Source organism: Manis javanica, chromosome 11 (genome assembly GCF_040802235.1).
Source record: "Manis javanica isolate MJ-LG chromosome 11, MJ_LKY, whole genome shotgun sequence".
Lineage (NCBI taxonomy): Eukaryota > Metazoa > Chordata > Mammalia > Pholidota > Manidae > Manis > Manis javanica.
In genome coordinates this window covers 62,663,243-62,679,048 of record NC_133166.1, presented here as the reverse complement: position 1 = coordinate 62,679,048, position 15,806 = coordinate 62,663,243, and the positions used below count along the sequence as shown (strand labels likewise).

The following is a 15,806-nucleotide window of genomic DNA, read 5'->3' as shown; positions in this document are numbered from 1 at the left end:
TAATTTACTCTTTGGTGTCAAGCTGTCATATCTGCTCCCTTAGAGTTTAGTAAGAAATGAAATATTCTGGATATAACCTAATCACTGGATATCCTGTCAACCCAAGCTCCCTTAGATCAGTGGTTCTATTTTGGGGTCACAGACTCTTATGAGATTTTAATAAGAGAGATAGACCCTTTTCCCAGAAAAAATAAAAATTGTGCACATATACAATACTGTGTATAGTTTTGGGGAGGATTTCAGAACCCCCTGAAACTAATTCATTGACCAGTTAAGAATTACTGCTTGATATAAATTCTAGTCTAAAACTTTACTTCTAAAATAAAATATCTGTATTTAAGGGTGCAAGAAGAAAAAGGATGTTGAACTTTATTGTTGGCTGGAGAATGTGGATGTTTCTGGGATGTGATTGGCTTGTGTTCACTTGATATAGGGCTTTGTTACTGTGTTTTCAGATCAGCAGCAACAGGCATCAAATAGGATCTTGTTAAAGATACAGAATCTCAGGGCCCACCTCAGAGCTACTCAATCAGAATCTGCACCTTAACAAAGATCTCCAGGATATTGATATGCACATTAAAGTTGGAGAATCATCAGTGTAGGTCACAGAGGACAAACAACCATTATTAGGACTCCTAGAATCTAAAAGATTTGTATTTTAAAACATCAATTTAAAAAAAGCTAGGGGCATTAAACGAGTTCCTCAGGCCTGCTGGTGTACCCACTGTGGTGCCTCTTGATTTGAACATGAAGGGAAGTCATGAGCACAACTTTATACTGTTTTATGGCTACATGAAAGTTACAAAAGTAAAGCAAGCTAGACGTGAGTTTTCTAACCCATCTTCAATTGCCTGCAACCAACACTTACCTAATTGTGCCTCTTTTGCCATCTGTGTCTCATGAATGATATTTCTTAAGATTTGCTCCTCCTGTATCAGCTTATGTTTTTCTAGGATTTCCTGCTGTCTTAGGTAGTGGTCATGCTGCTTTTGATACTCCTTCAACTCATTCAGTGTTCGCTGGAGGGATCTTAACATTTTTTTAACACCAGGAAAAAGTTAGAGAGCTTTAAAATTGTGAATTTTGAAACCCACTTACATGCATAGATTTTCTGGTTCTCAGCAATTCCCTTTTTTTTCTTTTTACTTTTAAACAACTACTGTAACATAAGCTCAAGAATAATAGTGCTAAATAAATGGCTATTGTTTTATTAAAACTTGTGGGCAAAAAGATGGATGCAAAATTCTTCCCTTAAATACAAGTATTTTGATATTAAATCATGTATTGGATGTTCTGGTATCCAAAAAGACATTAATAATATACTATAGATCTTTACATATTCAACAATTCTATTTCTCTCCACAAAATTTGTATTAGTCTTAGAGACACTAGCAACTTGGTTTACAGATTTGGAAAAAAACACAGAAACTTTGCTTAGAAAGGAATACTCTATACCACTTGGTATCAGTAAATTGGCTGCCTGATTATATTAAGTCACAAAAACCTCATTACCTATTACACTGTAACATACAGAAATTTAGGAGTTATACAGATTGCATAAGAGAACCAATTTGCTCAGCCAGGGCAGGTTCTGGTCAGGTATAACAGAAGCCAGATATAAACAAGTAATCTGTCATTCTTTCCTTTTCACTATATTATGCTTTAAACAGATTGGAAAATAAGCAAATATAAAAGTTTAATGAATTCCAATTCTCCATGTAATTCTCTAATAATCAAAGTACACTCAAAATATTGAAGGCTTATTCTATAAGAGATGAACACTTATAAGTTATATGAAGATTCTTAATATATTTTAATTAACTATACTGCAAGGACTCAAGACAACAGAATCCTATTATTATACAACTTCTACAAATCTGATGGAAATGTGGGCCAAATATGTCTCTCAATGTTACTTAACTAACGTAATAGCCCAACCCTAGGAGCCAAAGGGGAGAAAAGATCAAATACAGCATGTGCAAGTGATTTTACAGACAGTGTATTTTACGGAGATAAAAACATAATCTTCACAGAATTATGGAGTATTCAGCAATAGCACCACCCCCTCCATCTGACTTTATAAAAGTAACTGACCAAAATTGTAAAGATCTAAATGACAGCATTTATGGCAAACATTCTCTAGTTCCTGGAATCCATGCTATTAGAGATTCCTCTACACAGCTACTGTATTATACTAAATCTCCTGGATTTGGAGAAAAGGGTCAGGACCAGCAGTCGTAAGAAGTTGTTATTCTTAATTCTAATGTACAAGTTAACATAGAGATCACCCTACATAGGTCTAACCTAAGGTCCTATGGTACTAGTGCCTCAGTGTGATTTTTTTCTCCCATTACCTATGTTGAGCTTCCAGTTTCTGCTCAAGTTTTTGCTGACACAGGACAGCATGCTTCCTTTTTATAGCTTGTTCAAACCCAGGTTTGGCCTGCAAAGCATGGTCATAACAGAGTACTGAGTGGTTATACTCCCCAAGCATCTGAAGAGACAAAAACAAACACACACACAGGGGGGAAAATGTTAGCCATGGCCCTGGTTGCATCTGTCCAAACCACCTAATGACTTGTTAGATCAAACCTACATCTCATTCTACAGTGAACATTATTTTGATCAGTGACTAAATCTTCACAACACAATGGCATGCTATATGACGGTTTAACTGGAATGTAATGCTATCTTAAGAGATGTACTCTTCAGAAATTTAATATTCCTATCAATTAAATTATTTTTGTTTTTAGGTAAGGACAATTATGATATATTATTGTGTTGAGGTTTTTTCCCCCGATTTATTTCCATCCTGTAAGATAAATTCTAGCCGAAATAAGCAGGCGAAGAGAGGCAACAAAGGGCCAGGTAGTTTATTTGAATGCAAATACCCTGGCGAGATTTCCCCAGTCTATAGAAATGGAGGCTGGGAATTCGCACATAAGTAGGCAGGCAGAGAGTTTTTAAAGAAGGTAGGGGGAGGGAGAGCTTAGATTTACAGCAGTGCAAGGATTGGCTAGCCCAAGGCACATTTTTCAGGTTGGGAGGGGACAACAGCTGGGGACTTTGACACATTATCAGTGTCCAACGTGGGAGGGGGCAGCAGCCGGGGACTTTGGCATGTCATCAGTGTCCAACGTGCTCGCTCCTCCCGCCCGGGTATTTGCGTTCAAATAAACAACCTGGCCCTTTGTTGCTTCTCTTTGCCTGCTTATTTTGGCTAGAATTTATCTTACACATCCCCTTTCCCTTGTTTGGACCAAAAGAGAAAGGGAAAAAGTGATTTTTAGTTGGGAAAAAAAAGAGCAACTGGTTTGTCTCATGAAACAGAAAGGCGTATTTACTGCGTATATATTTCCCAAAGTGTAATAGCTGGTGAAGAAGTCACTGTCATCCAGAGCGGCATGGACTACGACAGCAGCATCAGCAGAGAAGTGCGCCCTGTGCAGAATGTTTGCCAGGTTGACCAGGGCAATGTCTTTATTGCGCCTAAAGGAGGAGAGATGTAATCAGATGTTAGGAGCCATGATTATATAACTACCTGACAAGGGAAAATTACACTTAAAATTATTGTGCCTAGGAAAATAACTTTGAGTATGCTTACAGATGGAGAAAATAATTTAAGAAAATTACAATGTTTCATTTTTACATAACTGATGGTGCTTAGTCAATCTGATAGCTACAATTTTGCCACAAAAAATAAGGTCTAACAGACATTTTACAATTTTAAAATGTATTTAGGGCTTAATTTTCTCTGAGAAAAATTTAATTTATGATAATTTCTACAGTCAAAGTCCTTGCATTCAAGTCTCAAGTGACTCAGACAGTGTCCATATTATGTATTTTTTCCTTAATGGAAGTCAGATATATATTATGTTAAAATCATTCCAAACTCGTTGATGCCTGTCACTTTTTGCAATGGGACTAGTTTCTTTGAACAGGGATTGGGGAGAGTGTAAGCACAATACAATGCTTCTTTTGTTTTCTTATGTACTGTTTCTTTAACCGTCCTGACTTGTGTGGAAAATGAGGAGGTTCTGAAGGGAGGAATCATACCTGGAAGAGAAGTGAAGTGCTCGCATGGCACATTCCACTACCTGATATGGCTCATTCTTTATTCTCCAGTAAAATGAAGCCATGTTATACAGTACCCATGAGGAAGAGTTCTAGAGATTAAACAAAATGACAATCAAACACAACTCAAGACAGTTTCTTGAGCTTAGAATGTTCAAAATGAGCACCTTTACTACTCTCTCTTCAGAAATTTAAGATGAAGACTTACGATAGTAGTGATAATGCAGAAGACAAAGTACAAATGAACTACACCTGTCAAAAGAGCCTCTTGATCATCAGCTGAGCAAGTGCATTAAACTGTCATCTCCACAGAGAAGCCATCCAACTCCAGGCTCTCATTCAAAGGGGCAAATAAAGCTAAAAAGCCCACCATGTGGCCACAACTTGTTGGGTCCTATTTCGGATGTTAGAAATCCTACTTAGAAATACCAGCTGCTCTAACATAAAATTCCGGAAATTAACATCATGCAAAGTTTCCTATTTAATATTTGAAAGAAAGTATATACATAAGCAAGCAACAGGCTTATCCTTTTGTAAAAGATCAATTTTTATTGTCATTTTCTAATGTGTTCAGAGTCTAATTCAAACCTCACACTATTAAAAACTAAATCTTTAGGTATATGATAAGTGTACTATTTAGTCAAGTTAAACAGAAATTCATGTAGGTTTGCTTCTTCTGTGGCTGGGATTCTTCCAAGTACATGTCCCCTAACATACACTGAATTTCAACCACAAAGGTCAAAACGCTAAACTGGATCATGACAAAAACTTAATGTAAGTACATTTAAACCCAAGCAGAGAAATTTCAAATTCAGCATAGAAAAAAGCCATAGAGTCTCAGATAGCCTGGGAAAAACATGTATGACAGCAAACATTTAATATCTTTAATATATAGAAAGCTCATAAAAAATCTAAACAGAAAAAAAAACTAAGAGAAAAGGGGCCAAAAATATGAACAATTAAAAAATACAAAATAATGGCTAATTAATTGGTGAAATGATGTAAGACTCAACAAAGAAACAAATTAAAAAGATACAAGTTTTCCTTTTATGGACTGGCAAAGATTAGAAAGAATGTCAATACTCACTGTTGGCCACACTGTGTATTAACTAACTTCAGATATTAACTGTAGGAATGATAGGTTACTACAGCATTTCCAGGGGACAATCTGACGACATGTATGTAAAAAGCCTTAAAAATATGATTACCCTTTGACCCCCACAATCCCACTATTAAAAATTTATCCTATGAGAGTAACTTTTAACTATAAAGATGTGTAAAAATAAAAGAATATATTATGAAACAGTAATTACCTGAGCTTAATTCTAATTTTTACTTTTCCTTTTATAGATTTTTTTAATACAGCATGAATTCATTAGAGGAATCAATAATTTTACTTTAAAATAGTTATTTTTAATGCTAAACCTAAGCATAATCCTTCTTTAATCAGCCTTAAATACTCTAAGGAAGTGTATGATTTTTGAATGATAAGTTTAACGTTTTCAGCACCACATGTGACTGTTTAATGGATATGTATGACATTTTTTCACAACTAACTTACCACTTAGGCTTCAGTCTCCTTCTGAGAAAATTTTCTTTCAAATCAAAAAATGCTTTGATTTTTACATCCTATGTTCAGACTTTATATTGTGAATTGGGACAAAAAATAACAATTAAAAATTCTACATAAACTACTGAATTTATCATGATATGCAGAATACTCAACTCATAGTATACTGGAAACAAGACAAAAAGAAACATGTAAAGAAAAACCTTTCTGTAAAATTTCTCCTAAACTCTCCCCCAAATCTATAAATGTTTGAAAGTCACTGTTAATTATTCTTATTATCAATACTTTTTTCCCTTGGCTCTTAGAATACCACATTTTCTGGACACCCATTTTGCTGGTCCTTCCCCCTCTATTGGATAGCTAAATGTAAGAGAACCCAGAACTCAGAGTGGCCAAATTTTTGAACTTTACTCTCTTTCAGATGACCTTATCCAGTCTCATGGCTATAAATACTCCTTATTTAATAACTATTCCCTATATTCCCAGCTCTGTCCTCTCCTGGCATTTTAGCCTCATAGATATTTCAAATTTAACATGGCCAAACATACTCTATCTTCTAGTTTTTGGCCTCCTTCAGTCATTTCTCCATGTAAGTTTAACAGTGTATTTTTAAAAAATATTAATTGAATTATGTCATTCCTCTGCTCTAGCTTCTTACATGCTTGCAATAAAATTCAAAATCCTAACCCAGGCTTTTGGAGCTGTACACAGCCTGTCCCTGGCCTACTTCTTTGGCTTCTTTCCCTATTATCCTCCCCTTTGTTCACCAGGTTCCATCCAGCCTTACTTACCTGAATTTAATTACATCCTACCAAATCCATATGTGAAAGCCCTAACCCCTAATGTGACTGTATTTAAAGATAAGGCTTGTGAAAAGGTGATAAAGGTTAAATGAAGTCATAAGGGTGCGGCCCTAATACACCAGGGCCATTCCCTTTGCAAGAAGAGGAAGAAACACCAGAAATTTCTCTCTGTCTCTGCACATATACTGAGAACAGGCCGTGTAAGGACACGGGGAGAAGGAGGACATCTGCCAGCCAGGATGAGAACCCTCCCTGGGAACCCAATGAGCTAGCACCTTGATCTAGGATTTCCCAGCCTCCCAAACTCTGAGAAATAAATGTCTATTGTTTAAGCTCCCCAATCTGTGATGGCAGCCTGAGCAGCCTAATATGCCACTGAGTTCACTAAGGCTTCAGGGCCTTTGCTTCAGCCTAGAACGCTTATCCTTGATCTCTGACTTTTGGTTCCTTCTTCTCATTTAGGTGTCAGTTTAAATTTCACCTTTCTGGAGAGGATAACCGTAATTGTTCAATCTAAAGTAGCCTCTAAAGTAGTAGAGAGTAAATATTCACCCTCTATTTAAATTTTCTATAGAGCACTTACCACTATGATCTACTTTCAACTAACCATCCTCTGAAGGATATGTTATATCCTAGGCCAGTTTTCCCTTACCACTCATTAAGTTCTGGGGATGCAATGTTTTATATTACCTTCAGGAAAACAATATGAAGATGGTAATTCAGCCACAAAAACAATCAAATGTGTGTATGTTTGTGTGTGTGTGTGTGTGTGTATATATATATATAATTTGAATAAACATAAATATAAATGTATTTGAATAAACTGTATATAAACTTTGCAATTATATACTTCACTTAATACTACTATAACACAGCTTAGAAAGTAGCCTGCATTTTATGATACTCATTAGGCATACACAAGAGGAAAAATTGTTTTCTAAATTCCCACATTAGCCTGAAAGATATATTTAAATTCTTGGGTCCTATTACATAATTCCATAATTCATATTCTTAAAGAGGATATTCCTGGAGGTGCTCAAGATGGAGGCATGAGTAGGCCAGTGGAAATCTCCCCCCAAAACCAAATATATTTTTGAAAATACAGCAAATACAACTATTCTTAAAAGAGAGACCAGAAGACACAGTACAAGAGCCAGGCTACATCTACATCTGCGATAACTCAGTGCCTCATGAAAGGGTAAGATACAAGCTGCGGCCTGGTGGGATCCGTGCGCCCCCACCCCCGACCCCAGCTCCCTGGTGGGAGGAAAGGAGTCAGAGTGGGGAGGGAATGGGAGCCCAGGACTGCTAAATACCCAGCCCTAGTCATCTGCACTGGGAGTGCAGACACACATTGCGTGGTGTGCTGGATACTAGCGAAACGGAACAGTAAAATCTGCAAGCATGTCCCAGCAGCTGGCGCCCCTGGAACAAAAGAAAAGTGAGTGCTTTCTGAAAGTCTTAAAGGGACAGGGGCCTCACAGCTGGACGGAAGCTACCTGGCACACTCCGCCCAGCAGCTGGGAATCCTGGGGAAATTTAGGCACTCCATCCCCCTGGGAGGCAACGCAGCTCTGAAGCCCCTCACGGCGATAAATAGCCTCCCACCCATTCCCCTTCTGGCACGGTCCCACCATAGCAGGGGAACAGCCTGGGAGCAGCTGCACTCACAGCAACCGCCCAGAGCCTCCTCTGCAGCCGCCCAGGCCAGACTCAGAGGCCCTGCTGGTGCGCACATACAGAAGAGGCCGGGACAGGGCGCCAAGGGATGCTGCTCTCGCAGGAGAGCACACGCAGGCTACCTCACCCACGGAGGCTCAGGAAATAAAACTGGAAGCTGCTCCGAGTAGGGCAAGATGACCAGCAAGCAGGAAGGGACTTTATTCTCCCAGCTAACACATGTGTCAACTGCTCATGACTACCTCTATTGCCATGAAAAGGCAGAAGAATTTGATCCAGTCCAGAATCACCCAGACAACCCCTGAGAGGGAGCCTGGGGAGATAGATTTAACCAATCTTCCTGAAAAAGAATTCAAAATAAAGGTCATAACCATGCTGACTGCCCTGCAGAGAAATATGCAAGAGCTAAAGGATCAAGTTAGGAGGGAGAATACAGAAATAAAACAATCTCTGGAAGGACTTAAGAGCAGACTGGATGAGGTGCAAGAGGCCGTTAATGGAATAGATCAGACAACAGGAACCCAGAGAAGCTAAGGCAGAGAGACATAAAAGGATCTCCAGGAATGAAAGAATACTAAGAGAACTGTGTGACCTTCCAAACGGAACAATATTCACATTATAGGGTTACCAGAAGAAGAAGACAGAGAAAAAGGGATAGAAAGTGTCTTTGAAGAAATAATTGCTGAAAACTTCCCCAAACTGGGGGAGGAAATAGTCTCTCAGACAATGGAAGCCTACAGAACTCCCAACATAAGGGACCAAAGGAGGATGACACCAAGACAGATAATAATAAAAATGGCAAAGATCAAGGACAAGGACAGAGAGTATTAAAGGCAGCCAGAGAAAGAAAAAAGTGACCTACAAAAGAAAACCCATCAGGCTATGATTAGACTTCTCAACAGAAACCTTACAGGCCAAAAGAGAATGGCATGATGTATTTAATGCAATGAAACAGAAGGGCCTTAAACCAAGGATACTGTATCCAGCAGGATTATCATTTAAATATAAAGGAGGGATTAAACAATTCCCAGACAAGCAAAAGTTAAGGAAATTTCCCACCCACAAATCACCTCTACAGGGTATTTTAAAGGGACTGCTCTGGATGGAAGCACTCCTAAGGCTAAATAGATGTCACCAGAGAAAATAAAATCACAGCAAAGAAAGCAGACCAACCAAATACCAACTAAACACAAAAAATAAAATCAAGTGTCCACAAAAGCAGTCATAGGAAACACAAAAGAGCACAGAATAAACACCTAACGTATAAAGAGTGGAGGAGGAACAATAAGAAGGGGAAGAAACAAAGAATCATCAGACTGTGTTTATAATAGCTTAATAAGTGAGTTAAAGTTAGACTGTTAGATAGTAAAGAAGCTACCCTTGAACCTTTGATAACCATGAATCTAAAGCCTGCAATGGCAATAAGTACATACCTTTCAATAATCACCCTAAATGTAAATGGATGAATGCACTAATCAAAAGACACAGAGTAATAGAATGGATAAAAAAACCAAGAGACTCACCTCAAACTCAAAGACACACACAAACTAAAAGTAAAGGAATGGAAAAAGAGATTTCATGCAAACAATAGGGAGAAAAAAGCAGGTGTTGCAGTACTTGAATCAGACAAAAGAGACTTGAAAACAAAGAAAGTAACAAGAGATAAAGAAGGAAATTACATAATGATAAAGGGCTCAGTCCAACAAGAGGATATAACCATTACAAATATCTATGCACCCAACACAGGAACACCTACATATGTGAAACAAATACTAACAGAATTAAAGGAGGAAACAGAATGAAATGCATTCATTCTAGGACACGTCAACATACCACTCACTCCAAAGGACACATCAACCAGACACAAAATAAGGATACAGAGGCACTGAACAACACACTAGAACAGATGGATCTAACAGACATCTACAGAACTCTACACCCAAAAGCAGCAGGATACACATTCTTCTCAAGTGCACATGGAACATTTTCCAGAATAGACCAGATACTAGGTGACAAAAAGAGCCCGAGTAAATTCAAAAAGACTGAAATTCTACCAACCAACTTCTCAGATCACAAAGGTTTAAAACTAGAAATAAATTGTATATTGAAAAAAAAAGGCTCACAAACACATGGAGGCTTAATAACATGCTCCTAAATAATGAATGGATCAATGACCAAATTAAAACAGAGATCAAGCAATCTTTGGAGACAAATGACAACAACACCACAACGCCCCATCTTCTGTGGGATGCAGTGAAGGCAGTTCTAAGAGGAAAGTACATAGCAATCCAGGCCTAAAAAGAAGGAAGAACTATCACTTCTTTAGTCTAAAGATGAATAGTCTAAAGTCACAATTATTGAAATTGGTAAAAGAAGAACAAATGAGGCCCAAAGTCAGCAGAAGGAGGGACATAATAAAGATCAGAGAAAATATAAATAAAATCGAGAATAAAACAATAGAAAAAATCAATGAAACCAAGAGCTGGTTCTTTGAGAAAATAAACAAAATAGGTAAGCCCCTAGCCAGACTTATAAAGAGAAAAAGAGAATCTACACACATCAACAGAATCAGAAACAAGAAAAGAAAAATCATGACGGACCCCACAGAAATACAAAGAATCACTAAAGAATACTATGATAATCTATATGCTAACAAGCTGGAAAACCTAGAAGAAATGGACAACTTCCTAGAAAAATATAACCTTCCAAGACTGACCAAGGAAGAAACAGAAAATCCAAACAGACCAATTACCAGCAACGAAATTGAAGTGGTAATCAAAAAACTACCCAAGAACAAAACCCCCCATCCAGATGGATTCACCACTGAATTTTATCAGACATTTAGATAAGACATAATACCCATTCTCCTTAAAGTTTTCCAAAAAATAGAAGAGGGAATACTCCAAAACTCATTCTATGAAGCCAACATCACCCTAATACCAAAACCAGGCAAAGACCCCACCAAAAAAGAAAACTACAGACCAGTATCACTGATGAACATAGATGCAAAAATACTCAACAAAATATTAGCAAACCAAATACAAAAATACATCAAGAGGATCATACACCATGATGAAGTGAGATTCATCCCAGGGATGCAAGGATGGTACAACATTAGAAAATCCATCAACATCACCCACCACATAAACAAAAAGGACAAAACCACATGATCATCTCCATAGATGCTGAAAAAGCATTTGACAAAATTCAACATCCATTCATGATACAAACTCTCAACAAAATGGGTATAGAAGGCAAGTACCTCAACATAATAAAGGCCATATATAACAAACCCACAGCCAACATCATACTTAACAAGAAGCTAAAAGCTTTTTACCTAAGATCGGGAACAAGACAGGAATGCCCACTCTCCCGACTGTTATTCAACATAGTACTGGAGGTCATAGCCACAGCAATCAGACGAAACAAAGAATACAAGGCATCCAGATTGGTAAGGAAGAAGTCAAACTGAACCTGTTTGCAGAAGATATGTTATTGTACATAAAAAATCCTAAAGACTCCACTCCAAAACTACTAGACTATCTGAATTCTGCAAAGTTGCAGGATACACAATTAATACACAGAAATCTGTTGCTTTCCTATACACTAATGATGAACTAACAGAAAGAGAAATCAGGAAAACAATTCCATTCACAATTGCATCAAAAAGAATAAAATACCTAGGAATAAACCTAACTAAGGAAGTGAAAGATCTATATCCTGAAAACTACAAGATACTCTTAAGATAAATTAAAGAGGACACTAACAAATGGAAAATCATCCCATGCTCTTGGGTAGGAAGAATTAATATTGTCAAAATGGCCATCCTGCTTAAAGCAATCTACAGATTTGATGCAATCCCTATCAAAATACCAAAAGCATTCTTCAACAAACTGGAATAAATAGTTCTAAATTTCATATGGAATCAGAAAACACCCCGAATAGGCAAAGCAATCCTGAGAAAGAAGAGTAAAGCAGGGGGGATCTCACTTTCCAACTTCAAGCTCTACTACAAAGCCACAGTAATCAAGACAATTTGGTACTGGCACAAGAACTGACCCACAGATCAGTGAAACAGAATGGAGAGTCCAGATATTAAACCAAACATATACGGTCAATTAATATATGATAAAGGAGCCATGGATATACAATGGGGAAATGACAGCCTCTTCAACAGCTAGTTTTGGCAAAACTGGACAGCTACATGTAAGAGAATGAAACTGGATCACTGTCTAACCTCATACACAAAAGTGAATTCAAAATGGATCAAAGATGTGAATCTAAGTCATGAAACCATAAAACTCTTAGAAAAAAACATAGGCAAAAATCTCTTAGACATAAACATGAGTGACTTCTTCATGAACATATCTCCTCGGGGAAGGGAAACAAAAGCAAAAATGAACAAGTGGGAGTATATCAAGCTGAAAAGCTTCTATACAGCAAAGGAAACCACAGTATGGGAGAATATATTCACAAATGACAGATCTGATAAAGGATTGACATCCAAAATATATAAAGAGCTGACATGCCTCAACAAACAAAAAGCAAATAATCCAATTAAAAAATGGGCAGAGGAGCTGAATAGACAGTTCTCTAAAGAAGAAATTCAGATGGCCAACAGACACATGAAAACATGCTCCACATGGCTTGTCATCAGAGAAATGCAAATTAAAACCACAATGAGATATCACCTCACACCAGTAAGGACCAAATGATTTCACTCATATGTGGAGTATAAGAACAAAGAAAAACTGAAGGAACAAAACAGCAGCAGAATCACAGAACCCCCGAATGGACTAACAGTTACCAAAGGGAAAGGGACTGGGGAGGATGGGTGGGAAGGAAGGGATAAGGGTGGGGGAAAAAGAAAGGGGGCATTACAATTAGCATGTTTAATGTAGGGGGGGGTATGGGGCGGGCTCTACAACACAGAGAAGACAAGTAGTGATTTTACAGCATCTTACTACACTGATGGACAGTGATGGTGTGGGGGAGACTTGGTGAAGGGGGAAGCCTAGTAAACATAATGTTCTTCATGTAATTGTAGATTAATGATACATATATATATATAACCCAACAAAGACTTTTCAACAGGAGCTGTCAGTAGACAAAGGATGCAGTAAAGGGTATCCAGCTGGTTGGGTAAATCTGCATGAAAATAAAGCTGCTTGAGTCAACAAACAAACAAAAGTTTCTGAGAAATCAGAAACCTGAAATTCTGGATAACTTCAATATAAGTAGAACTGGGGGGATAAAGTGCTCTATGATCCATGTAGGGTTTGGTATGATGATTAAACTCTTATTTAAACTTCAGAAAAACAAAAATGGCAGAGGATCTGAACAGACACTTCTCCAAAGAAGAAATTCAGATGGCCAACAGGCACATGAAAAGATGCTCCACATCAGTAATCATCAGGGAAATGCGTATTAAAACCACAATGAGATATCACCTCACACCAGTTAGGATGTACAACATCCAAAAGACAAACAACAACAAATGTTGGCAAGGATGTGGAGAAAGGGGAACCCTCCCTCACTGCTGGTGGGAATGTAAATTAGTTCAATCATTGTGGAAAGCAGTATGGAGGTTCCTCAAAAAAACTCAAAATAGAAATACCATTTGATCCAGGAATTCCACTTCTAGGAATTTACCCTAAGAATGCAGGAACCAGTATGAAAAAGACAGATGCACCCCTATGTTTATCGCAGCACTATTTACAATAGCCAAGTAATGGAAGCAACCTAAGTGTCCATCAGTAGATGAATGGATAAAGAAGATGTGGTACATATACACAATGGAGTATTATTCAGCCACAAGAAGAAAACAGATCCTACCATTTGCAACAACTTGGATGGAGCTAGAGGGTATTATGCTCAGTGAAATAAGCCAGGCAGTGAAAGACAAGTATCAAATGATTTCACTCATCTGTGGAGTATAAGAACAAAGCAAAACTGAAGGAACAAAACAGCAGCAGACTCACAGAACCCAAGAATGGACTAACAGTTACAAAAGGGAAAGGGACAGGGGAAGATGGGTGGGAGAGGGGCATTACGATTAGCACACATAATGTAGGGTGGGGGCACAGGGAGGGCTGTATAACACAGAGAAGACAAGTAGTGATTCTGTAGCTTCTTACAATGCTGATGAACAGTGACTGTAATGGGGTATGTGGTGGGGATCTTGTAATGGGGCAGTCTAGTAACCATAATGTTACTCATGTAATTGTAGATTGATGATACCAAAGTAAAAAAAATAAAAAATGAAGAAAAAAAGGATATTCCCTTAAAACGAAAATATTAAGATTTTATTATTAGTATTTTTTTTCTGATTCAGAGAACAGTAATGTTAAATTTTTTTCCCATTCAAAATATATAATCTAGCCTATAAGCCCTTTTGCTTATATTAGCTAGTTTATTTTTATTTTTTATTTTTTTTTATGAATTAGTTTAAATGTAACTTGTTAGCATCCCTTCCTAGTAAAGGGGATGGAGCTAGCATATTCTTACCTAGCTTTGAACAACAGAGTTTATATTAATAGAATCAAAATTTAAAATCACTCTCTAGTCAAAATCTAGGCAGATATTCCCTGAGAGAAAAGTATCTTTTGCTCACACCAGTCTCCTGGCTCTTTAAGTCACTGATGACTTACCTTCCGTAGGCCTTCATGAATGAGGTGACCTATGTCATCTATACTCCTTCCTAATCGTTTAGATAAATATGTGAAGACTGGATCTTCTTTAGGTAATAAAGGTGCAGAAAGATTAATCCTTTCTTGTACACCCTGAAGAGAAGAAAAATAAAATTGAAAAATACATACAAAAAGGAGACTGTAAAACATAGAAGTTTCATGTAATTTGGTATCTTACAGCATTTATTTTGAGGGATTTTTAAAGAAAGAAATGCTTGTAAAATTATAAAGCTGGGAGGAGAGAAGAAAGAAAAAGATTATAAGCATGAGACTAAATTAAAGAACAAATGCAAATGCAAAAATAAAAACCCCAAAAGAGAACCCAAATCTCTACTTACTCGCAAGTGCTGAAAAGCATGTATACTATATGGAAGTTCTAGAATTTTAGTACAATCAGGTTGCTCAGGGTCTGGAGGGACAGGAGATTCTGTGTCTATATAATCTTCAGGGCTAAAATCAAGAAGCAAGAGATCAAAGGTAAAGAAATGTCTAACTTTTTCCTAATATAGCATATCTCAACTTTACAACCAACATTAGTCAACATATGTAACTTTTTCACATAGATGTGGTTAGGGTCAAATATTTTGATAGTTTGAGTTAAAGGAGATAAAGAGTGAAAATACTAGGTACGTCACAGTGTTGGATCACGGATTTGTTAAAAGCTTTTTAAAATTCTAGAAATTTTAAACCAATTTACACTTCCACTGATAGCTTCTCCACATTTTTACCAGTTACTGATTTTTAAATACTTTTTCCAATTTGATAAAAACTTTAAATTTTTTAAATTTGTACTTGTTTGTTCATTAATGAGAAATATATTTTCCACATATTTATTGGCCATTTGTATTTCTTTTACTATAAAATGTTCCATTCTCTACTGTGGAATTAAATATTTTTAATTGATTTGTAAGAAATCTACATGTAGTATGTATTTTGAACTTTCAAACTTCAATAAATTCATCTGTGATTGAAGCTTATTCTCATGAGAGA

At 37.1% G+C, this 15,806-nt stretch overlaps 1 protein-coding gene across 5 annotated transcripts in view; it reads right to left on the bottom strand.

Annotated features, from left to right (window-relative positions):
- The window catches only part of TTC17 (tetratricopeptide repeat domain 17), a 139,332-nt gene that overhangs the window by 102,015 nt on the left and 21,511 nt on the right, over positions 1–15,806 (bottom strand). For all 5 annotated transcript variants that reach the window (XM_036996675.2, XM_036996676.2, XM_036996678.2 and 2 more), the window contains exons 4-9: positions 15,155–15,266; positions 14,778–14,909; positions 4,057–4,166; positions 3,345–3,489; positions 2,355–2,494; positions 869–1,029 (exon numbers count right to left, since the gene is read on the bottom strand). In XM_036996675.2, the coding sequence (XP_036852570.1) occupies positions 869–1,029; positions 2,355–2,494; positions 3,345–3,489; positions 4,057–4,166; positions 14,778–14,909; positions 15,155–15,266 (800 nt within the window). The remainder of the gene's footprint in view (positions 1–868; positions 1,030–2,354; positions 2,495–3,344; positions 3,490–4,056; positions 4,167–14,777; positions 14,910–15,154; positions 15,267–15,806) is intronic.